Here is a 23,169-nt window from a genome sequence, read left to right as displayed (position 1 = left end):
GACCTTGAAATGATTGGGGTCCTTGAAATGTTTCCTTTGCCAGCTGGCACGATGTTAAGCTTTGTCAGTGGAGGGTGCAAGAGAGGCACTGCAAAAAGAAAGGAGCTGTGTTTCTGGTACTCCTGTGCAGGCATGGCAATCTCTTAAGCCTCGCGTGGAAAACCCTTGGAGCACAGGCGTAAGCAGTGGCTCCAGGCCATTTGCGATTTCTCCTCATAAAAAGCTGTCTCCCTGTCTGAGGTAGAGCGCTGGCAATCTGGCGATCTTCCTCGGAGTGTGGTCTCTCTGTCTGAGGTGGAGAACTGGCCATCGGGCACTTCTCCTCACAGAGCTCTGTCTCTCTGTCACAAACACTGAGCTGGCCGTCATCCCGAATTTCGCCTCAGAGAACGCTGTTTCTGTCTGAAGAAGTCTGTCATCTCTCTAGCACTTCACCTTCTAGAGAGCTGTGTCTGACTGAATGGTAGTTCTGAACCTCCGGCCTTTCTCCTCGGAGAGCTCTGTGTCCCCGGGTGAGCTGGAAGTCTGGCCACTGAGCATTTCTTCTCATGAAGGGATGTCTTTTTGTTTGCTAAAGCAAACCAACCATCTAGCATTTCTCCTCTGTCAGCAGCGTCTGTTTTTCAAGGAAGAGTTTTGGGTCTTCGGCCCTTCACCATACAGAGAGCTGTCTTCATGTCTGAATAAGAGAGCTGGATATCTCTTTTCTCCTCAGAGTATTTTCTGTCTGTCTAAAGAAGGCCAGCCATTCAGGATTTCTCCTCATAAAGAGCTGTCTCACTTTCTGAGGTAGAGTGTGGGCAATCTGGAGATTCTACTCAGAGTGTGTGGTCTCTCTGTCTGAGGAGAAGAACTGCCTATCGGGCATTCTCCTCACAGAGCTCTGCTTCTCTCTCGGAAAAAGTGAGCTGGTCATCCTGAATTTCACCTCACGGAGGCCTGTGTCTGTCTGAAGAAGCCTGGATCTGCCAGCAGTTCACCTTCTGGAGAGCTGTCTCTGACAGGATGGCAGCTCCGAGCCACCTGCCCTTCTCCTCAGAGAGCTCTGTGTCTCTGTATGAGGTGGAGGGCTGGGTGCTGGCATGTCCTCACGGAGGGCCGTCTTTCTGTTTGTAAAGCACACTGAGCACGAAGCACTTCCGTCGTGTTAGCGCTACCTGTGGAAGGAGGAGGACTCCGCCTCCGGCATTTCACCTCAGAGAGAGCTGTCTCCCCGTCTGAACAAGAGAGCTGGACATGTGTCTTTTCTTCACACAGCTCTGTCTTCTGTCTGAAGAAGATGGCCGGCCATTTGGGATTTCTCCTCGTAAAGAGGTGGCTCCTTTCTGAGGCGGAGCGTTGGCGATCTGGCATTTCTCCTCAGAGTGTGGTCTCTCTTTCTGAGGTGGAGAACCGGCCATCGGGTACTTTTTGTCACAGAGCTCTGTCTCTCTGTCTGAAAAAGGCAGATGGCCGTCAGGAATTTCGCCTCCCAGTGTGCTGTGTTTGTGTGAAGAAGCAGCCTGGCTCTCCAGCACTTCACCTCCTAGAGACCGTCTCGGACTGAATGGTAGGTCAGAGTTGCCTGTTTTTCTCCTCAGAGAGCTCTCTTTCTCTGCATGAGCCGAGCGCCAGGCTTCGGGCATTTCTCCTCAGAGTGTGTTGCTGCTGCCTGAGTCGGCGACCCCGCTCTCAGGCACTTCTCATCTCAGAGCTCCTTCTCTGTCAGGAAAGGTGAACTGCTCACCCTGAATTTCTCCTCACAGGGCGCTGTGTCTGACTGAAATGAGGTCAGAGTCCGCGCCATTCTTTTTCCAGCGCGCTCTTTTTTTTGTCTGAGGTGGAGCCCAGATAGCTTGCATTGCTTTCCCTCCAGTGCTGTCTCTCTGTCGGAGGCGGAGTTGTCACCACTCGGGCTATCTCCTCACAGAGCTCTGTCTCTCTGTTAAAAGAGGAGGGTCGACTTCCCGCGATTTCTTTGCATAGGACACTGCCTCTGTGTTGGAGGAGGAGGCCAGCGCTTTGCCATTTCTCCTCCTAGCCAGCTGTCTCTCTGGAAAAGAGTGCCTGCTGGCCCCCCAGCATTTCTCCTCATAGGGGGTTTTCTCTGTGTCTGAAAGGGGGAGCCGGCCGTCCAGCATTTCTCTTCATAGAGCGCTGACTCTGTCTTAAAAGGAGGGCCAACACTCAGGCATATCACCTCACAGAGCGCCGTTTCTCTTTCTGAAATAGAAGGCTGGCGTTTGTCATTTCTCCTCATTGTGCTCTGTAAAGCAACAATACGCCAATAAAAATTAAAAAATAAAAATAAAAAAGAGGGTCAACCCTTCGGCATTTCTCCTCATAGAGCTCTGTCACTGTGTAGGCCAAGAAGGCGTGGGCGTCCGGCATAATCTCCTCAGGAAGCTCTCTCCCTCTCTCTCTTTCAAGGGGAGTGCCAGCCACCTGGCATTTCTCCTCATAGTGCGCTGTGTTTATTTCTAGGTGCTGGGCTGTCCATCGGGCATTTCTCTTCCTGGAGGGCTGCCTTTCTGGTTCTTCTGCGTGCACTTCGCAAGCTCTCAAGCCTCACTTGACAGACCCTTGGAGCGTAGGCGCATGCGTCGGCTCCCGCAGGACCTGGCGCAGGCGCCCAACACGCAGGGCGGTCCGGCTGTGCTCGTCGCGTCCGAGGAGCAGTTCAAGGTGTTCACGCCGCCCAAGATGAGCGCCAAGACCAAGTTCAAGCTGACGGCCCACGAGGGCTGCCGCGTGTGCAAGGTGGCCCTGGCCACGTTTGCCAGTGTGGCCTGCGACGACTACGCCGAGACCTGCCTGGCCTCCCTCACCAACCTGGGCAACGTCGTAGTTTTCCCGGCACCGGACGCTTGCAGCGCGCACAGCTTCTCCAGTGCCCGGGGCCTGCGGTGCACAGCGGCCAGCAGCACCCAGTGGCCGGTGGCTTCTCCCAGCGACAACCTCTTCTTGCACCTGCTGGTTCGTCCCCTCCGGAGTTTGCCGTGAAGTCTGAAACTGGTACCCTCTACGTGGAGGGCAAGGAGAGACCGAAGAAAGAGGCAGACCACTCCAGATTGGTAGGTGCAGGTTTAATAAGCAAGGGAACTTACTCCCGAGGTTTATCTTGGGTGGCCGCGAGAGAAGTAGATCTCTGCACCTGCCTGGCGGAACCTTAAAAGTGTATACAGAGGTCTTAACTCGGTTCAGTCATGTATAGCCAGACCTCTCAGCTACACATTACTATCTCAAGGCCGTGTACCTGAGGCAGCTTCTAGCAGGGAAGGCAGCTGGAGCGGAGGGTGAGGAGCCTCAGATTTCCTGGGTCCAGCTCTTGGGTCTGCCAGTGGTTAGGTCCCCTCGGTGGCCTCCTCCATCTCCCCCCTCCAGCCTCCCCCAGTGCCAGGTGGTTTATAGCCATGTGCCTCCAGTGAAACACTTCCCTGAGAACAGAGGGTGGGTTTCCAGCAAGTTCTGCTGGTGTGGGACCATGGTGACTCCTTTTCTTTTTCCATCGAGTGACCCACAGCCAGCAGGCTCTGGGTCTCAGGCCTAGGGGGAGCCCCTTCCTCAGGCACTAGATCTCAGCCCCAGGGGTTTTGGCTGCTCCTTATTTCTGCTATTCCTGTATTCTTTAGCGTTCTCTTCACTTCCCAGCAGTCAGTCCCTCATTTCTCCAACCCCCTGTTATAGTTAGTAATTCTTTTTGTTAAACTTTCCTTATTCAGGCTACTATGTGGTTTCTCTCTCCTGATTGGACCCAGACGGATAGACCAGGTTTCTTATTTTCTCTGCTAAAAACCTTTCCACAGCACACAAGCCCACATCACTCTCATTTAAGAGTCAGTCCAGGGCCAGTATTTAGTTCTATTCAGAGTCCCATGAGGGATAATCTGATTGGCCCAAGAAGGTCAGGTGATAACCTTCTAGTCCAATCAACTAAAGCCAGGGGATTGGGGCATGTGGCCACCACAAAGAGCAGTTAAAGGGTTGTTGGGACATGGGCAGGTTCCCAGCAGGTGTCTACTACAGGACCCTGTTTATTAAAGATAAATGAGTGTATGGAAACCTGGGACACGCTGATAACCTAAAAATACCTGGCCATTTAATGAATGTGGAAAAATTAATAATGATGCTGGAGAAATATTGATAGTGTACATGTTCTTACTGACCTTTTTCCTACTGACTTTAAAAAACAGCTTTATTAAGGTATAATTGACAAATAAAAATTGTAGTATATATTTAAGGTATACAACTCAATGTTTTAATATATTTATATGTTGTGAAATGATCACCACAATCAAGCTAATTAACATTTTTGTGACCTCACATAGTTACCATTTCCTCCTCCGCTCCCTCCTCTTCCTCCTTCTCCTCCTGCTCTTCCACCACCTCCTCCTTCGCTTCCTTCTTCTTTCTCTCCTTCTTCTTCTTGGTGAGAATACTTAAGATCCACTCTTAGCAAATTTCAAATACACAGTACAGCACTGTTAACTATATTACTATACTGTACCTTAGATCTCCAGAAGTTATTCAAGCTTCGTACCATTTGACAAATTATCACCTCATTCACTAACCCTCTCCCTACCATCTGGCAACCACCATTATATCTCTGCTTCTGTGAGTTTGAATATTTTATTTTATTGAAGTATAGTTGATTTACAATATTTTATTAGTTTCAGGTATACAACATAGTGATTCGATATTTTTGTAGATTATACTCCATATAAAGTTATTATAAAATATTGGCTATATTCCCTGTGCTGTGCAATATATCCTTGTAGCTTATTTATTTTATACATAGTAGTTTACACCATTTAATCCCCTACCCCTTCCCTCTCCCCACTGGTAACTACTAGTTTGTTCTCTATATCTGTGAGTCTGCTTCTTTTTGTTTCATTCATTCACTTGTTTTATTTTTTTTAGATTCTACATATAAGTGAAAACATACAGTATTTGTCTTTCTTTGACTTATTCCACTAAGTGTAATACTTTGCAGGTCTATCTATGTTGTTGCAAATGACAAAATTTCATTCTTTTTTATGGCTGAGTAGTATTCCATTGTATATATGTGAATATATATATATATCTCACATCTTCTTTATCTATTGATCTATTGATAAACACTTAAGTTGCTTCCATATCTTGGCTATTGTACATAATGCTGCTATGAACATTGGGGTACATGTATCTTTTTGAATTAGTGTTTTTGTTTTCTTGGATATACATCCAGGCATGGAATTGTTGGATCATATGTTAGTTCTATTTTTAGTTTTTCAGGGAAACTCCATAGTCTTTTCCATAATGGCTGCACCAATTTACATTCCGACCAACAGTGTACTAGGGTTTGCTTTTCTCCATATCCTCACCAGCATTTGTTATTTGTAATCTTTTTGATAATAGCCATTCTGAGAGGTGTGAGGTGATATCTCATTGTGGTTTTTATTTGCATTTCTCTGATAATTAGTGATGTTGAGCATCTTTTCATGTGCCTGTTGGCCATCTTCTTTGGAAAAATGTCTATTCAGTTCTTCTGCCCATTTTTTAAATGGTTTTTTTTTTATATTGAGTTGTATGAACTGTGTATATATTTTGGATATTAACCTCTTATCAGTCATATGATTTGCAAATATTTTCTCCCATTCAGTAGGTTGTCTTTTCATTTTGTCATTGGTTTCCTTTGCTGTGCAAAAGCTTTTAAGTTTAATTAGGTCCCATTTGTTTATTTTTGCTTTTGTTTCCTTTGCCTTAGGAGACAGATCCAAAAACAAATATTGCTATGATTTATGTCAAAGAGTGTTCTGCCTATGTTTTCTTCTAGGAGTTTTATGGTTTCCGGTCTTACATTTATGTCTTTAATCCATTTTGAGTTTATTTTTGTATTAGTTGTGAGGAAATGTTTTAATTTCATTCTTTCACATGAATTTGACTATTTTACATTCCACATACAAGTGAGATCATGCAGTATTTGTTTTTCTGTGTCTGGCTTATTTCCGTTAGTATAATGTCTTCCAGGTTCATCCATGTTGTTTCAAATGACAGGATTTCCTTCTTTTTTCAAAAGCCTTAATAATATTGCATTATATATATACCACATTCTCTTTATCCATTCATCTGTTGATGGACATTTAAGTTGTTTCCATATCTTGGTTATTGTGAATAATGCTGTAGTAAACATGGGAACGCAGATATCTCTTCAATATTCCGATTTCAGTTCCTCTGGTGATATACCCAGAAATGAGATTGCTGGATCATATAGCAGTTCTATTTTTAATTTTTAAGGAAACTTCATACCGTTTTCCATAATGGCTGTATCAGTTTATATTCCCAACAACTGTAGATAAAATTGGACCCTTATTTCACACCACATAAAAAATCAACTCAAAATGGATTAGACTTAAATGTAACACCTGAAACCTTAAAAACTAATCTAAGAAAACACAGGGAAAAGGCAACAATTATTTTGGGTATGACAGTAAAAGCATAGGCAACAGAAGCAAACAAGTGGGATTACATCAAACTAAAAAGCTGCACAGCAAAGGAAACAATCAACACAGCAAACAGGGAAGCTATCAAATGGGTTTTGTAAGCCACATACCTGATATGATGTAATGTCCAAAATGTATAAGGAATTTATACAACTTAGTAGCAAAAAACCAAATAGCCCAATTACAGAATGGGCAAAGGGACCTGAATACACATTTCTCAGATGAACAGTTACAAATGGCCGATAGGTACAAGAAAAAGTGCTCAACATGACTAATCATCAGGGAAATGCAAATCAAAACCACAGTGACCTAGGACCTCATATCTGTTAGGATGGCTCTTACCATAAAGCAAAAGATTACAAGTGTTGGCAGGAATGTGGAGAAAGGGGAACCCTCCCACTGACTTCTAATAATACTACTCTACCCCATTATTTAAATGGTTGCATAGTATTCCATTTCATGTATGTTTGAGTGATCATTTAACCAGTCTTTTGCAACTGCAAGCAGTGCTACAAAGAACATTCTTCTACATAAGTCTTCGTGTTTACAGGCAAGTATATCTACAGGATAAATGCCTGAAGTATTATTATAACAAGGGGAATGTGCATTTTGCATTTTGATCGGTTCTGCCAAGCTGCCCTTCACACAGCCTATGTTAATTTACCACTCTACAAGAACGTATGAAACTACCTTATTTCCCTCACTATCAATAAACTTTTATACTTTTGCCTTTCTGATAGGTGAACTATAATATTACATTATAGTTTTAATTTACATTTTTCAAAACTCATGACTGTCATTGAGCATCTTTCCTATGTTTAAAAGGTATTTGCATTTCTTTTTCTGTGAATTGTTAATGCCCTTTGTCATTTTCTCTTGGGTTGTTGGTCTTTTTCATACTGGTTTGATTTTTTAATATTAAGGAAATTAGTCCTTTGGCTAATGTTGGCAGTGTTGCTTCAGTTTGTTCTCATCTTTTTGGCTCCTTTTATGCTGTGCAAAGTTAAAATTTTTTAAGTTTAGTCAAATTTATCAGTTCTATCAGCTAGGAATATATTCAGCTACAGGAAATAAAAAGCCAACTAACAATGGCTTGAAAAGATGGGAGAATATTTGTTACATGCGACATGCAGGGAAAAATTAGGGCATCAGCGGAAAACTGCATTGTCTAGAACACAATGGGTTATCTGATTCTGATTCTATCGGATTTATTTTACAACTTTGTAAGTTTTAGATAACTGATAGCAAAACAAAATAATTCTAGTCTATAGACATACAAATGAATTATGCCCAGTAGAGGGACAACTCTCCTCTACTGTCCCCCTCAATGGAAAAACCAGTTTGTTTGTACATTTCAGTATTCCTCATCTAAATATGTATCTGTTCTTTGGACTGTAACACATTGGCAGTGTTAAAATCTTTAACACAAGTTCATTTTTATAATATATGAGAGCCATGATTTTACCTTACTTTGAAAATTATCTTTTAACAAATATGAAGTCTGAAGGTAGGCAGTTTAGGGGCTCAGTGATGCCATCAGGGAACCAGGGTTTCGCCATTTTTTCTGCCTCACTATCGTTTTTTTAAAAATTAATTAATTAATTTTATTTTTGGCTGCGTTGGGTCTTCGTTGCTGCGTGCAGGCTTTCTCTAGTTGCAGTGAGCAGGGGCTACTCTTTGTTGCGGTGCGTGGGCTTCTCATTGCGGTGGCTTCTCTTGTGGAGCACGGGCTCTAGGCGCGTGGGCTTCAATAGTTGTGGCTCGCAGGCTCAGTAGTTGTGGTGCACAGGCTTAGTTGCTCCGCGGCATGTGGTATCTTCCCCAACCAGGGATCGAACCCGTGTCCCCTGCATTGGCAGGCGGATTCTTTTTTTTTTTTTTTTTTAATATGGTTTAAAGTGTTACTTGTTCAGCATTAATCTACTGCAAATGCATTTTCATCTCCCATGTTTTATTTATTTGTTTATTTTTGGCTGTGTTGGGTCTTCGTTTCTGTGCGAGGGCTTTCTCTAGTTGCGGCGAGCGTGGGCCACTCTTCATCGCGGTGCGTGGGCCTCTCACTATCGCGGCCTCTCTTGTTGCGGAGCACAGGCTCCAGACGCGCAGGCTCAGTAGGTGTGGCTCACGGGCCCAGTTGCTCCGCGGCATGTGGGATCTTCCCAGACCAGGGCTCGAACCCGTGTCCCCTGCATTGGCAGGCGGATTCTCAACCACTGCGCCACCAGGGAAGCCCCGGCAACCACTTTTAACTCCTTAAGCATTTAACCCCCCTGGTTGTTCCTGCCATATTGTTTGATGATATGCTTATATTGATATTTATTGATCAATTTTAGTATATTCAGTGTCTTTCTCTAAGGACAGATGGAATTAGTTCTCTTAACCCTCCTTCCCTCTTTCATCTCCCCCAAATACAACAGTATTTTCAGTTATGTGAGCAATCAAGGTGTACTAGTCATTATAATGATATAAATTTTGCTCACTATAAAGTATAATTTCGTTTTCTTTCTTATACAGCTTTATGTTTTTCCCCAGAGAGAACAGTTACCTCAGTTGTAACTTATCTACTTTTCTCATATACAGTCTCATTTCTTTCTTGAAGTCCTATTGAGTTTACTTTTTTCCTGGCAAAAAGCTTTGTCTTTTTGCTCCAGTTTGTCCTGGTTGCTTTCTAGGTTTACCTGTACAACCATTATACTGGGATTTCTGTTTTGCTGCTCTCCTGGGTTAAACCTGTGCTTTTCTGGATCCCATGAACTCCTTGTTCTTGATTTAACCCTTGATTTTGCTGGGGCTGGTACCCCCAGGAGCTTCTTAAGAAAGAATGGAGACAACCTTTTTGAGTCCTTTCATATCTGAAAATGTCTCTATTCTGCCTGTACACTAGATTACCATTTTGGCTGGAAATTCTGGATTGTAAATATTTATTTCCACAGAAATTTGAAGGCATTACTCCACTGTCTTTTAGCAATCAGAATAACCATTCTGATTCTTGAATCAATCAATACAGTTGATTATATTTCTTTTCTTGAAGAGTTTATGATCTTCATATACAATTGATGTGAAATTTCTTTTTTTTTTTTTTGGCTGCACCATGTGGCACGTGGGAACTTAGTTCCCCGACTAGGGATCGAACCTGTATCCCCTGCATTGGGATCACAGAGTCTTATCCACTGCGCCAGCGGGGAAGTCCCCTACACTATCCTCTTATTGTTACTAATAGTTTCAATTGACTCTCTTTATGTTTCCAAGTATACATTTATCTCCATATAACAAAAATTTTGCCTTCCCTTTTCTGGTGAATGTGATCTTCTTTTCCTCCACAACATCTTTTAAGTCTTTGATGCTAGAATATAGGAAAGCCATAGCCTTCTTTCCTTTTATTTCTTTCCCTCTTTCTTTCTGTATACCCATACATAACACATTCTGCACACAAATATATCTTTCTTCCAAATACCTTACTGAATTCTTTAGTTTTTAGTGGATTTTTCAGGTATAAATCATTTTACCTGACATACTGATAGTTTCTTTCTTACTTTTTTCTTTCCAGTTAACTGCCCTGCCCCCTCTAAAGTCTTATAGCTCGGTCAGGCTCTCCAAAACTTTAAATGAAATTGATGAGAGTAGGGGTATTAATATCCGTCTCGACTTTAACAGGAATTCTTCTGGTGTATCACACAGTTTGAGATTTATTGTGGTCTTCCGAGTCTTTATTAAATTAAGGTTTCTTTGAATCCCTAGTTTACTGAGAATTTTTTTGTTTTTAAACTCAGTAACCGATGTTAAATTTATCAGTGCCTTTGTTCGTTTAATGATCTGACTGTTGTCGTTGTGCATTGTTTAAAAAAATGTAATCCTGGACTTAATCTGCTCGTATTTTATTTAGACACTTTGTATCAAACGCCTTCACAAAGGAGAGAGCCCGGGCAGTGGGAGCGGGCGCCTGGTGCTCGTGGAAAAGAATTACTTAGTTTTAAGGAAGGATAAGAGGGTCCGGGACTATTTGCTCCCCAGTGGACCGTGAGGGTCAGCAGGGACATCCTTTCTTCTGAGCTTGGGGAACACTACGAAGGTTGGAAGCAGATTTTAAGTTTCTAATAATGACGCTGAGATCTCTGCCGGACCGCCACTGGATGGCGCGCGCAACCAGCGGAACCAGCGGAACCAGCGGGCGTCGCTCCGCGGCGTTTGGGGAAGGATAATTAGAGCGCTCCTCCGAGCTTTTCATTAGCTAGTTCTGCAGGAGTCCCGCCTTTCCGGTCTCCTCATTGGCTGTCGGCCCAGGAGGGGTGTGCGTCTTTGGTCAGCCCTTCGTGGGGTCTTTTTTTTTTTTTTTTTTGCATTTCAGTAACTTTATTGAAAGGTATATCCCTTAGTACCAAAACATAATGGTAGTTGGTTAGGTTACCTCTGCCAACTCAAAATTAACACTGATGTATTCAAAATATTGAAATTTATCAGTCTTTTGGGAAAACTGGAAAGTTATCCATAAAACATGGTTTACAAAAGTATAAGATACACTGTGGTTCTTTGGTTTATTTTCCAGTGCGTATCTCCCCATAACATGATGTCAAATTTGGGAACAGCCATCCTGGATGGATTCAGGCTACACATTCCACTAACTGTTTATAAGACTTTAATACAGATCTCCTTAGGTTCACTGAAATCCTGAACACTACCTCAGCAACCTTATAATTATGAAGATGCCTACTTACCTTTCTTAATACTTTCTTTTGGCACAGTAGGGGCAATTAATGAAAGTATATTCTCTCCCTTTTAAGCAAAATTCTAAATTAGAAGCAATGACAGTTTCATAAAAACAGTGCTTAGTAAAAACTGGAGTGTTAAATCAGAAATTTTTCAGAGTGACGTTAATTTGTTTTGAGTTACTACTACAATAAAAACTAATTTTCTAATTTTCTTGATGGGACTAGACTGAGGCAGTAAATTTTGTATAAAACTTTTAAAATCATGGATATAAACATCACCTGTTTTCTAGAAAAATATTAAAGATAACTTAATATGCTGAAATTAATAGGTCTGTAGTTTTGCTTTATATAAAATGCCCTCAAATTTAAATGTGATTCCCATGTAGCAATAAAGTCCACATCTCTGGATTATATATTACTTGCATTATGGGTGCCAAGAAACCATTTTCACTGCCTAGAATACTGACCCTTATTATGCCTTAAAAGTGCATTTGTGAAGTGGTGGTTTTGATGTAAACCTCATATTTAAATTTAAAGTTTAAATTTAAATTAAGTAGGTTACCATTTTTAACATCACCTAAATACAATATATTGACCCAATACAGAAAGTTGGATCAATGTTAGAAATGAAGATTCACAGTTTACCTTCCCATGCTTGTCATTAGCATTTTACATTTATGCTGTTAGCTTTGATTTGTATGCTTCACAGGTGAATTCAAATGTGAGTAATTCCACTATAGGGTAATGTTAATTAGGCAGTTTTCCCAAATCTGAGAACACCAATGTTAATCTACTTGTGATGTTTTGAGGCTTCACAGCTTAAATCCGTTATAACATTATGGAATCCACAGCTCAGGATTGTGGAGAAAGGCTTCAGAAGAGTTTTTTGTTGCTGTAAGAATCCAATTAAGGGACCATTTCAGGAATTGTTGAAAGGTGGGTTATTCTGTAGTAACTATGCTTCAGTTGCCATGCAGTACACCCAGAAACAATCCATTTCAACTTCTGAACATTTGGTTTGGAACACTTGTTTGATGAATATTCAGTTAAACACTTGGATACGAGTTCTTGCCAGAAAGTCAAATCTCTGCCATTGATCTTGGAATGTTTCTGAAGACAATCTACTCCTTCTGTTAACTCTACACACTTCTGTGCCTGGATCTCCAAGGCAATGATAGACAATGCCAACACAGATGGCTTTGCTTTAGAAAATATGATCCTGCAGTAGCATGCCTTAAGTTGAGCTTCTAGTCTATCAAAATTAAGGCTATTCCTCCTTTCATATGGCAAGTTCTCTTGAAGGAGTGAATAATAGAGTTGTAGAAACTGAAAGGCAGTAGTAGCTTTGACTTTCCAACACAGCTTCTCCAACACAATCTTTTCCATTCTCATCAAGTCTGAAACCTTGAACCTACACTGGCTTATTCGGATCAAGTCAGTTGCCAGTGGGACATTCCTTTCCGGTTCTATTGATTTTACAGCCAAATAGAAGCAGCTCAGTCCAACACACCCAAGGTGCTTGGGCTGTACCTTCATTTTAGACAGGAATCTGTCCAGTAAATTCACAGCTAGAGAAAATGTGTCCGTGTCAAAGCCAAAGAACTGAGTTAGACGAAGGAGATCTTTTACTTCAAAGTCCCTCAGTCTTGCAGTCATTCTAAGGCCATTATCGTGTGCAGATTCAATTAGTCTCAAGCCGCAGACCTTTGGCTGACATCTCAACTCCTGTTCCAACAGGGCATTCAGCTGGTGTAGCAGTTTCTGAGAGTCAGTTGTCAGTACCTCTATCATCTTGATCGCGACTGCAGCTCCTCAGCGGTAACCACCCTCCCCGGGCCTGCTCTAACCTCACCCCAAGATATTAGAACCGAGAGGCCTACGAGGCGAGAGGGCTCACGGGCAAGACGGGAAAGGCCCGGGGAGGGGGAGCCGTCTTGGGTGGAGGTCTCTGCAGCGCTGCCGAGACGACACTGCCCTCCTCGGGGTCAGCTCGGAGCCCCCTCGTGGGGTCTTGAAAGGGGTGAAGGACAGACCGAGAGGTCCGGATTTATAGGGATCAATCAACCAGGGCCTCCCGTTGGTCAATCAAACAGGAGGCCCCCCCACCCAAGACTTCCCATTGGCTGCTGCCCCGCGCCTGTCGCTTTGGCTTTGGCATGGCCGAGGTTCTCCTTAGCACTTTAGCCGGGCTTCCTTGGCGGAGCCAATGCACTTCGGATGGATTTTATCCCTCTTTGGTGCTGTTTGCCTTAGACCCGCGGCACACAGGGCTGGACGAGCTTCGGGAGACAGCTGGAACTGGGGCGGAGTTGGGGGGCTCATCAGTGCCTCCCTCAGTAGAAAACAGCTCGAGCGGGGGGAGCGATGTCTTTCCTATGGGCTAGAGAGCTGGAGTATGGGGTAGAGTCCTGAATGGGGAAGGAGATCATTGTGGGCAGCTCCTACCCTTTCCTGCCAGAGCTGGGAAGGCGTGTTCCTTCACTTGTGTCTATCCCTAATAAACACCTTACACTCCAAACTCCATCTCAGCAGCTGCTTCTGGAGAATGCAACCTGTGACATTGCCTTGATGGCATCATTGCCCACCACTCTAATTATTTCAAACTGCCTAAAACTCTTTGCATATACCGTGCTGTTTAAAATTCCTGTGCTTTTATTCATACATTCTCTTTGCCTCAGTTTTCCTTCTTACTTTCTTTTTTTTATCAGCATAACTCCTTTTTCCTGTCCTTCCAGACCCAGCTCAGGGGATATCTCCTCCTTGGCTTCTATCCCTTGGTTTGGTTTGCCTCTCTATGCTTTCCCACCTCCCTGTGTTTACAGGATACTACTGTACCTGGTGGGTGCAATATGAGGTGTGTCTTGCACCCAGAAGTGATGGACTCTAGAGCAAGAAGGGACCCAGGACTGCCGGACAGGGTGATTGTGGTTCTGCAGTGGGAGCAGCAATAGTGTAACTCCTTTGGGTCAGGTAGCAGTGAGGGGGTTATTTGCCTGCAGGTGAGAGGGACAAAGTATGGAAGGTCAGGTTGGAGACAGAGACGTGCCCTGAGTTGCTAGTGGAATCTGGGGAAAACAAGGAACACTCATACTCAGAGGAACCAGCTGCTGCAGTCCCTTATCCTGGTAAAAATTCTTTAGACCCAACTCTTACCAAAAACAGTGCAGAATGCAGGCCTCCATTTTAACTTCACCCAAGCCAGTGATACACAGAGACAAAAGATAGTTAAATAGGGAACTTCAGCTACAAACAGAAGTGCATACATCAGGAATCACCAGCTATTTCAAAAACATAAAATCATGAAAGTGTGATGATGAATAGAGAACTAAACAAAAGGAAGAACTTACACCCAAGGAAATAGACCAAACTGAGCAAGAACAAGACCTCCAGATAATTATAAGAGTATCTTCAGAGAAACATCGCAGGGTAGCAATCCATGAAACAAGGACAGTTGTGCAAAAGATCCAGTTGGAGTTCTTGCAAATGAAAAATGTAATTGTTAAAATAAAAAAATTGAATAAATGTTCCAAGTAGCAGAATGTTCAGATCTAACATCTGAAGTGAGGTAAAAGGTCAGCCTGATGATTTTTCCTAAGTCATGGCACATAGGGATAAGGAGATGTGAAATATGAAAGGCTCGAGGGCAGGGGGTTCACTTCCAGCTATGACTTTGGGTCAGAGGGTGGAAACTTCCCAGATTCCATTCAGCTCTTATTTTTCATGCACAGGAAGTCCAGTTCTACATCCCACGAGATGAGTCCTCTGACTTCAACTCCTGGCTTGATGGGAGGTAAAATCCCAAACCCCTAAGCTTCTCAGTAGTCCCAGAGGCCACCAGTTCAACTCCTTACTGCTGAGGGTTCACTTTCCACCTCTGGTATCTGGTCATTTTTCCTTCTAGTCTTTCAAAAGACTATTTTTAAATTAAAAATATATCATCCAGATCTTCTATGTGTTTAGAGAGAAAATACATGTGTTTCCCACATTTTGATCAAACCCAATGGCAAATCATACTTTCAGATCATTTAAAAATTTAAAAAATTAATTAGGAATAATTTCAGACATACACTACAATATGGGGAATAATTTTAGATGCACATGTACTCTCTACAAAAATTAAATTATATTATTTTGTTACCTTATTGTGTCACTTCTCTCTCAAAAAAAATTTAAAATGTTATAAATACCACTAAAGCACCATTCCAATTCCTTTCTCAAAGGAACCATTTTCCTGAATTTGATGTGAATCATTTTCGTGTATATTTGTATTTTAGGAGAACATATCTCAAACTTTTGGTTTCAGGATACATTTACATTCTTAAAATTTTGAAGACCCCCAAGAGCTTTGGTTTTTGTGATTTGTAAATGTATTTATTAATTAAATAAAAAACCAATAATGTGCCTTTTATGTTATCATAAGGAGGACTTTATTATTATTATTTTTAATAGATCTTTATTGGAGTATAATTGCTTCACAATACTGTGTTAGTTTCTGTTGTACAACAAAGTGAAGCAGCCATATGCATACATATATCTCCATATCCCCTTCCTCTTGAGCCTCCCTCCCACCCTCCCTATCCCACCTCTCTAGGTCATTGCAAAGCACCGAGGTGATCTCCCTGTGCTATGCTGCTGCTTCCCACTAGCTAACTATTTACATTCGGTAGTATACATATGTCGATGCTATTCTCACTTCGCCACAGCTTCCCCCTCCCCCCTCCACCGTGTCCTCAAGTCCATTCTCTATGTCTGCGTCTTTATTCCTGCCCTGCCACTAGGTTCATCAGTTCCATTTTTTTTTAAAGATTCCATATATATGCGTTAGCATATGGTATTTGTTTTTCTCTTTCTGACTTACTTCACTCTGTATGACAGACTCTAGGTCCATCCACCTCACTACAAATAACTCAATTTTGTTTCTTTTAATGGCTGAGTAACATTCCATTGTATATATGTGCCACATGTTCTTTATCCATTCATCTGTCAGTGGATATTTAGGTTGCTTCCATGTCTGGCTATTGTAAATAGAGCTGCAACGAACACTGTGGTACATGACTCTTTTTGAATTATGGTTTTCTCAGGGTATATGCCCAGTAGTGGGATTGCTGGGTCATATGGTAGTTCTATTTTTAGTTTTTTAAGGCACCTCCATACTGGTCTCCATAGTGGCTGTATCAATTTACATTCCCACCAACAGTGCAAGAGGGTTCCCTTTTCTCCACATCCTCTCCAGCATTTATTGTTTGTAGATTTTTTGATGATGGCCATTCTGACTGGTGTGAGATGATATCTCACTGTAGTTTTGATTTGCATTTCTCTAATGATTAATGATGTTGCGCATTCTTTCATGCGTTTGCTGGCAATCTGTATATCTTTGGAGAAATGTCTATTTAGGTCTTCTGCCCATTTTTGGATTGGGTTTTTTTTGATATTGAGCTGCATGAGCTGCTTGTAAATTTTGGAGATGAATCCTTTGTCAGTTGCTTCATTTGCAAATATTTTCTCCCATTCTGAGGGTTGTCTTTTCATCTTGTTTATGGTTTCCTTCAATCATTCTTAAAGTTCAAAACAACATTAATCATTTTTAAGACTGCTAAATTTGCCTGCATTAAAATTTAAAATCTCTACTCATCATAGATGAGTAATTTGTAACTTTTTTAAAGTGAAAAGACAGTTAAAAATTAAAAGAGATTTGCATCATATAGAGCTATCCTGGCGTATCCAAAATATATCCCAAACTTCTACAATCAATTAAAAACAAATACAAGGGATCCAATAGAAAATAGACAAGAGATATGAACAGGGATTTCACAGAAGAGGAAACACAAATAGCCAGTAAATTTAGGAAATGAAGTTCAGCCCTGCTTGTGATCTAGCAAATGCAAATTAAAATCACACTGGAGAGACACCATTTCACGCTCAATATATCGGTCTAAATGAAGAAATGAGATAACAGCAAGTTTTGATGAGAATATAGAGTAAAAAAGAAAAAAAATCTTATACACAGCTGGTAAGACCCTAAAATGGTACAAGCCCTTTGGGGACAGTTTGATTTTATCCTTTTAATCTGAAGATGCACAAACTCCATTTCTAATTAGCAACCATAGAGAAATTCTTGCACATGTGCTCCAAAAATATGTACAAGAGTGTTCACAGAAACAAAATACCTTGAAACAGAAAAGGAATGATAAATTGTGGTATATTCATACCATGCAATGCTATACAGCCTTTAAAACATAGTTGTAGACACTAATATGAGAATCACACAAACATAATAATGAGTTAAATAAACAAGTCAAAGAAGAATAACTATTGAAGGATCCCATTTATATAAAGACCAAATATAATGGTAAAATCTAGATGATGGGCACATAGGTGTTCACTGTATAGTTTTTGAACTTTAAAGTGTGCTGGAAAATATTTGCAATAAAATACTATGGGAAACCAGTTTGTCATTAAATAGAGGACCTGGCTAGATATCTTGCTATCAAATATACCAGTTTTTATAACCTTTGAAACCACTTCTAGAAATCTGTTCTAAATGTAGAAGCCATAATACGGGGAAATTTTAAGTAACTTACATACCTACCAATAAAGGAATAACCAAGAAAACTTTATATTCACCATCTCTTTATTGAAACTCTTTCTCTTCCTTGACCCAGTGTGAGTCTGGAGGTAAGGCTAGGGAGGGAATGGCACCCAAAGATGAGATTCCCTCTGATATTCTACCCATTGTCCTTGGACTTGGGCATATCGACACTCTCTGCCCTCTTCCAGGCGGCTCTTCCATCCCTCAAGCAAATCGACCTCACTGGGACCCTCCATCACTGCCATTTTTGTCTAAATTCTAAGGTGAAGTAATTTCCATTCTCAATTTACATCCTGTTGAGTAAAATCTGTATCACTATCACCTTTAAGTAAACATGATGCAGCCATCATCATCATCATCAGTCCCAATATAAATTAAATGGTCTGAAAACTCAAGCAAATTTTCTTTTTTCTCACTGGCTGATATTTATTACATGAGGGCTTTGAATTGCCACATGTTTACATAATGAATCTTTTTTCTTTTCCTTCATAGTTAACTGAGTTAAAGTAACTTCTGGTAACAATCAAGCCAATAGGTCTTGGAGCCAGTTAAAACTTCCCTCGAAATAAGGATATAGACAAGGAATATGAAGAATATAGGTGGGGGATATGAAGAATACCTGTCTCCCCTGTTCCTTATATAAAAATGTAAGTAATTTTTACTTTTGTCATGAGGTAACAAGGAATCTAGTCTTGAGAATGTAATAGAATATCAATGTATGAGACAAGATCATTGCACAAATTGGGGCTAGAAACTACTCAGGATACAGGACAAAAATCAGAGATGTAGAGACTTGGTTGCACTATTATTTACAATGGTGACAAATTGTAAACTAAATACCCAGTGGTATAGTGAATGTTGGCAAATGCAAATGGTAGATATTAGAAAGTTATTCTAAAATTTTGAAGAATAATACATTACATGAAGCTCAAAAAATAAAGATAGGAAAATAAAATTTCATTTCAATATCATGCATTTTTGTAAACAAACAAAAATATTAAATGCATGTGTGTGTGTGTGTGTGTGTATGAACTTCTTGTACAATAGGGGGAAACACGATGCATTTGGTTTTGTACGTGTTGAGCTTGAGGTTCCTGTGGGATATTCATGTAGAAATATCCAACATACAGGTATTAAGATCAACAGCTTAGTGTCTGGGATGGAAATAAAAATTGAGGATCATCAGCATGCATTGCCTTTAGATTGCTATGGGAGTGTAGACGAAGAGCACCTACCCAGCCCAGGAGCGTATGGATGATTTCCTGGATGAGAGAAGACCTGGGATGGGTCTTCAAGGGTGGAGTTTCCTGGGTTAACAGGGTGGGAGAAAAGAAGACTGTCCAGGGAGGGAGCATAGCCTTTGTTATGTCAGGAGGCAAATGTGTAGTAATGGGTTCCATGTGGGCTCTGGAACCTAGAGGTTCCCTTCCATGGACAGCTGTCAACAGAGATCTCATCCTACTTCCCTGCCAGTGTCTCCTTGGCCTATGGCAGTCTTGAGTCACTATGAGGCTCTTCCATTGATCTTGCAAAGAACTTCTCTCAAACTTGATAACAAGAGCCAGTGGGAAGGATTTCATAATTAACAAGGAATCATTAATGTTTTTTTTAACATCTTTATTGGAGTATAATTGCTTTACAATGTTGTGTTAGTTTCTGCTGTATAACAAAGTGAATCAGCTATACGTATACATATATCTCCATATCCCCTCCCTCTTGCATCTCCCTCCCACCCTCCCTATCCCACCCCTGTAGGTGGTCACAAAGCACCGAGCTGATCTCCCTGTGCTATGCGGCTGCTTCCCACTAGCTAGCTATTTTACATTTGGTAGTGTATATATGTCCATGCCACTCTCTCACTTTGTCCCAGCTTACCCTTCCCCCCTCCGCGTGTCCTCAAGTCCATTCTCTACATCTGCGTCTTTATTCCTGTCCTGCCCCTAGGTTCTTCAGAACCACTTTTTTTTTTTTTTAGATTCTATATATATGTGTTAGCATACGGTATTTGTTTTTCTCTTTCTGACTTACTTTACTCTGTATGACAGACTCTAGGTCCATCCACCTCACTACAAATAACTCAACTCCGTTTCTTTTTATGGCTAATATTCCATTGTATATATGTAAGCACAAATTTTATATTTAGTGATTCCAATTCTGTTGGTCTCTGGACCACACTGTATTTAAAAATATTACTGCACCCTCCCCCAATAAATGTAATCAGAACCTCTGGGGAGAGGGGGTGCTATCAAAAGCTCCTTAAGTAATTCAAATGTATATTCAAGGGTTAGGGACCTCTGCATTAAATGCCTGCCCTACAGAGATGTCTTCTTTTGAAAACATCTTGTGAGATATAATAGTAATATTTATAAACGCTATCATTAATAAAAAGACTAATGTAACTGGTGAACAGCAGTCAAAATATTTCTAGAATGTGGAGAAATCATGGGAAGTTGAGAGGTGAAGAGGAGGGATAACTGAGAAACTCTCCTGCAGAACACCATACAACCTGGGAAATCAAGACCCTCAGGTTAGAAGGACCTAAGGGACCAGCTTATTCACCCTGTGCCCAACTTACCTAGTGTGTGAGGGTGACTCCAGGATGTGGACCTGAGATCCTGCTCCCCTTTATTCACTAAGGCATGTGAAATAACAGCCTCTGTAGTCATCAACTGTGTCTGCAACATCCCTTCTCACATCTCTCATTCTGCACATCCTTGGGCCTAAGAGGCCCTGGATCCCATAGGAGTCTAGATCCTGGAGGAACTCATTAAAGACAAAGCAATTACCCAGGACCTCTCAGGACAAATGCTCTCAGGGTCCTGGAGCAGTGGCTGATTACAGTCACTGCTCACACCTGACTATACATTGGGGAAGGTGGGGATGGAGAAAAGCTCACGTATGAATGCTTCATCACTGCCTGTTTAGAGAATGGATAGTAGTCCTGTGGAGCCTACGTTTTCAGCAGTGAAAAAAGATGAATGGAGAAGCCATAAAAAGCAAGGACCAGAATGCAAATATCCCAAAATAGCTTAGAAGTATAGGAGTTTAGGCTTTATCTTATGGGCAACAAGAAGGCATCAGAGTACCACCATGAAAGACATATTTTGCAAAGATTCCCAGGGTGGCAAAATCTCTGACTACAACTCAGTTCCCCATAAACCTATCCCAGGAGAAAGATAAACCTGCAGTTAACAAGCATTAGACTTTTGTGATTCAACCATATGCAGATATATGGAAAGGACAAGAATAAGAGAAAAGATAAACTCTTCCAGATCATGTTCAAATCCTTCCTCAGGCCAAGACAGAAAAGGAATCCCTGATGTGCATCCCACTGAGGTACATCTAGCTCCTTACTTATACAGGAAAACCTTAATAGCACCTGCCATCACCATTATGTCTACTATTCCCCACATGTGCTAGATTACCTCCTAGTTTCCAGCTCGTCCTTACCCTGCAGTTTATCACAAGGCCATAGCTAACATTTGTGACTCCTTCTTCCATACCTATTCCATGTTCCCTTTGTCAGTACTTCAGCTGGTGATGGGGTTCTTCCTATTCAAACTTCATTCATTGGGAATCTGAATCCTCAGTATTGTTGCCTTTATTAGGTTGCTATAGTTTCCCATTAACTTTTACTGAGTGGCACCCCAAAGAATCTCCAGAATACAAGGCCTGGTCTTTCCTTTCCTCACTGTATAGAGAAACCCAATTTTCTATTAATTTGGATTAAGTTACCCCAGTCACCATTGTAATTCTTTTGTTTGCCTGTTGGTTCAGTGACATAAAGAACCCAAAATGGCCAAGTGGCCATCTCAGCTCCCATTAGAATAGAATCATTGAAGCAATCCTGGTAGAAGCATTCTTCCCTTGAGAACTGCATCAGACACTTCTTGTGCACCACTTCAGATTCTCTCAGACATCATTTTTTATTCCAGCCACAGCTGCAGTAACCAGTTCTGCACAGATTCCAACCAGCTTCACATAGATACAATATAACCTAACTACCTCACGCTTGCTCCACCTGCTTCTTGTGTCCTGCCCTAGGGTTTCTCTGAGTCCATGGAGTAGAACATCATGGGAAGCCAGTTTAACACTCAAACATATACAACCTGAAAGTATAGGGGAGTTAGTGACCCATGGGCCAGCCCTTAAATAAAAGGTGCTGATGAATATATGCTTTCCCCTTTGATGCATTTCATCAAGCCTAGTGGTGGCCAACTCAATAAACTACCCCAGAATTGGCTCTCCCTTCTTCCCTATGTACACCCCTTTATCTGTCACTTCTTCCCATGACATAATATTCCCAAATAAACTACTTGCAAATAAGACTTTGTCTCAGTCTCTGCCTTTTGGGCAACCCAGACTATGACAGAAAGTAACATCTCGAAACCAGCAGAGCCCAAAATTGCGGGGGTGGGAAGCAAAAATTCTGTGAGTACATTATTTGCTCTAGTAATGACAGAAGTCAGTCCTGCTACCAACCGTTGATTCCTAGACTCATAAATCATGTCTATGGGAGAAACAGCACCATATATGGGTTCCTGGTTCAAAGTATATACCATATTCTATAGGAGAGTAGATCATCTTTCTGGATGTGATCTCCCAACTGAATCTTTGGTACAAGGCAGTAACTATAAACTAGAGAAGAATTTGCCATCAACTCCTGCATCCTCCTTTCATGTACCTTCCAAGGGATTCCTCCACCTTGATTGTTTTTAAAGCTGGAGACTATCACCCCCCTGCACTTGCTTGCTTCATGGAACAGTGAGCAATAAAGATCTAAAGGATGAGGGCAAAGATAGGATGTACAGAGGAAAGACCAGAGTGCAGATGTGTTTCAGAAGGACAGGTCTGAGAAAACAGAGAATTAATGCAAATACACGTATATAATATATATATGTGCAAATACACATATATTATTGGGGAAATAAAGTTAAACCCTTGTGCCTTGCAACCTACACAAAAGTAACTTCCAAATGGATGAAAAAGTTAAATATACAAAATAAGACTATAAAAGAATAAGAAAAATACATGAAAAACCTTAGTACAAAATTTAACTCTATTTTTTCCAGAAGTTTCCCAGTGGTCCCCAACACCGTTTATTGAATAGTCTCTCTTCCCCACTGATTTCAGGTCCTACCTTTATCACTAAGTTTTCTATATATTTGGGTGTGTTTTTGTACTTTTTAAAATTAATTATTTATTTATTTGGTTGCACCGGGTCTTAGTTGCGGCACGTGAGATCTAGTTCCCAGACCAGGGATCAAACCCGGGCCCCCTGCATTGGAAGCATGGAGTCTTAACCACTGGACCACCAGGGAAGTCCCTATTTTTGTACTTTAAATTATGTTATATTGTCCTGTCTATTCATGAACCAGTACCATATTTTACATGAATAAATATGCCTTCATAA

General features: G+C 41.4%; 2 protein-coding genes across 6 annotated transcripts in view; one reads left to right on the top strand and one right to left on the bottom strand.

Moving 5' to 3' along the window:
* The first annotated feature begins 1,379 nt into the window (after positions 1 to 1,379).
* Positions 1,380 to 23,169, top strand: part of ASPA (aspartoacylase) — a 64,632-nt gene continuing 42,842 nt past the window's right edge. For 2 of the 4 annotated variants that reach the window (XM_057536090.1, XM_057536089.1), the window contains exons 1-3: positions 1,380 to 1,549; positions 2,464 to 3,053; positions 18,249 to 18,403. In XM_057536090.1, the coding sequence (XP_057392073.1) occupies positions 1,547 to 1,549; positions 2,464 to 2,982 (522 nt within the window). In that variant the 5' untranslated portion in view covers positions 1,380 to 1,546 and the 3' untranslated portion in view covers positions 2,983 to 3,053; positions 18,249 to 18,403. Of the gene's footprint in view, positions 1,550 to 2,463; positions 3,054 to 18,248; positions 18,404 to 23,169 lie in introns of those variants that run through there. The other 2 variants (XM_007177454.2, XM_007177453.3) reach the window with 2 other exon arrangements.
* Positions 11,799 to 13,105, bottom strand: LOC103016323 (cyclin-G1-like). 2 transcript variants are annotated; one of them, XM_028165278.2, is made up of 2 exons: positions 12,141 to 13,105; positions 11,799 to 12,091 (listed from the first exon to the last, which is right to left on the bottom strand). In XM_028165278.2, exons 1-2 carry the CDS (start codon positions 12,956 to 12,958, stop codon positions 12,004 to 12,006), a joined length of 906 nt encoding a protein of 301 aa, XP_028021079.2. In that variant the 5' UTR covers positions 12,959 to 13,105; the 3' UTR covers positions 11,799 to 12,003. The 2 variants fall into 2 exon arrangements, with proteins under 2 accessions (XP_028021079.2, XP_028021078.2); XM_028165277.2 differs by having other exon boundaries at positions 11,803 to 13,104.

The sequence above is a fragment of the Balaenoptera acutorostrata genome, chromosome 20, assembly GCF_949987535.1.
Source record: "Balaenoptera acutorostrata chromosome 20, mBalAcu1.1, whole genome shotgun sequence".
Lineage (NCBI taxonomy): Eukaryota > Metazoa > Chordata > Mammalia > Artiodactyla > Balaenopteridae > Balaenoptera > Balaenoptera acutorostrata.
This window is presented reverse-complemented; position numbering and strand designations above follow the sequence as displayed.

Bases quoted from the DNA above. Each gene is read 5' to 3' on its own strand.
- LOC103016323 (XM_028165278.2), bottom strand. From the start codon at position 12,958: ATGATAGAGGTACTGACAACTGACTCTCAGAAACTGCTACACCAGCTG. The intron at 12,092-12,140 runs ATGGCAACTGAA...CTTTCAACAATT, and splicing joins ATTGTTTCTGGGTGTACTGC to CCTGAAATGGTCCCTTAATT.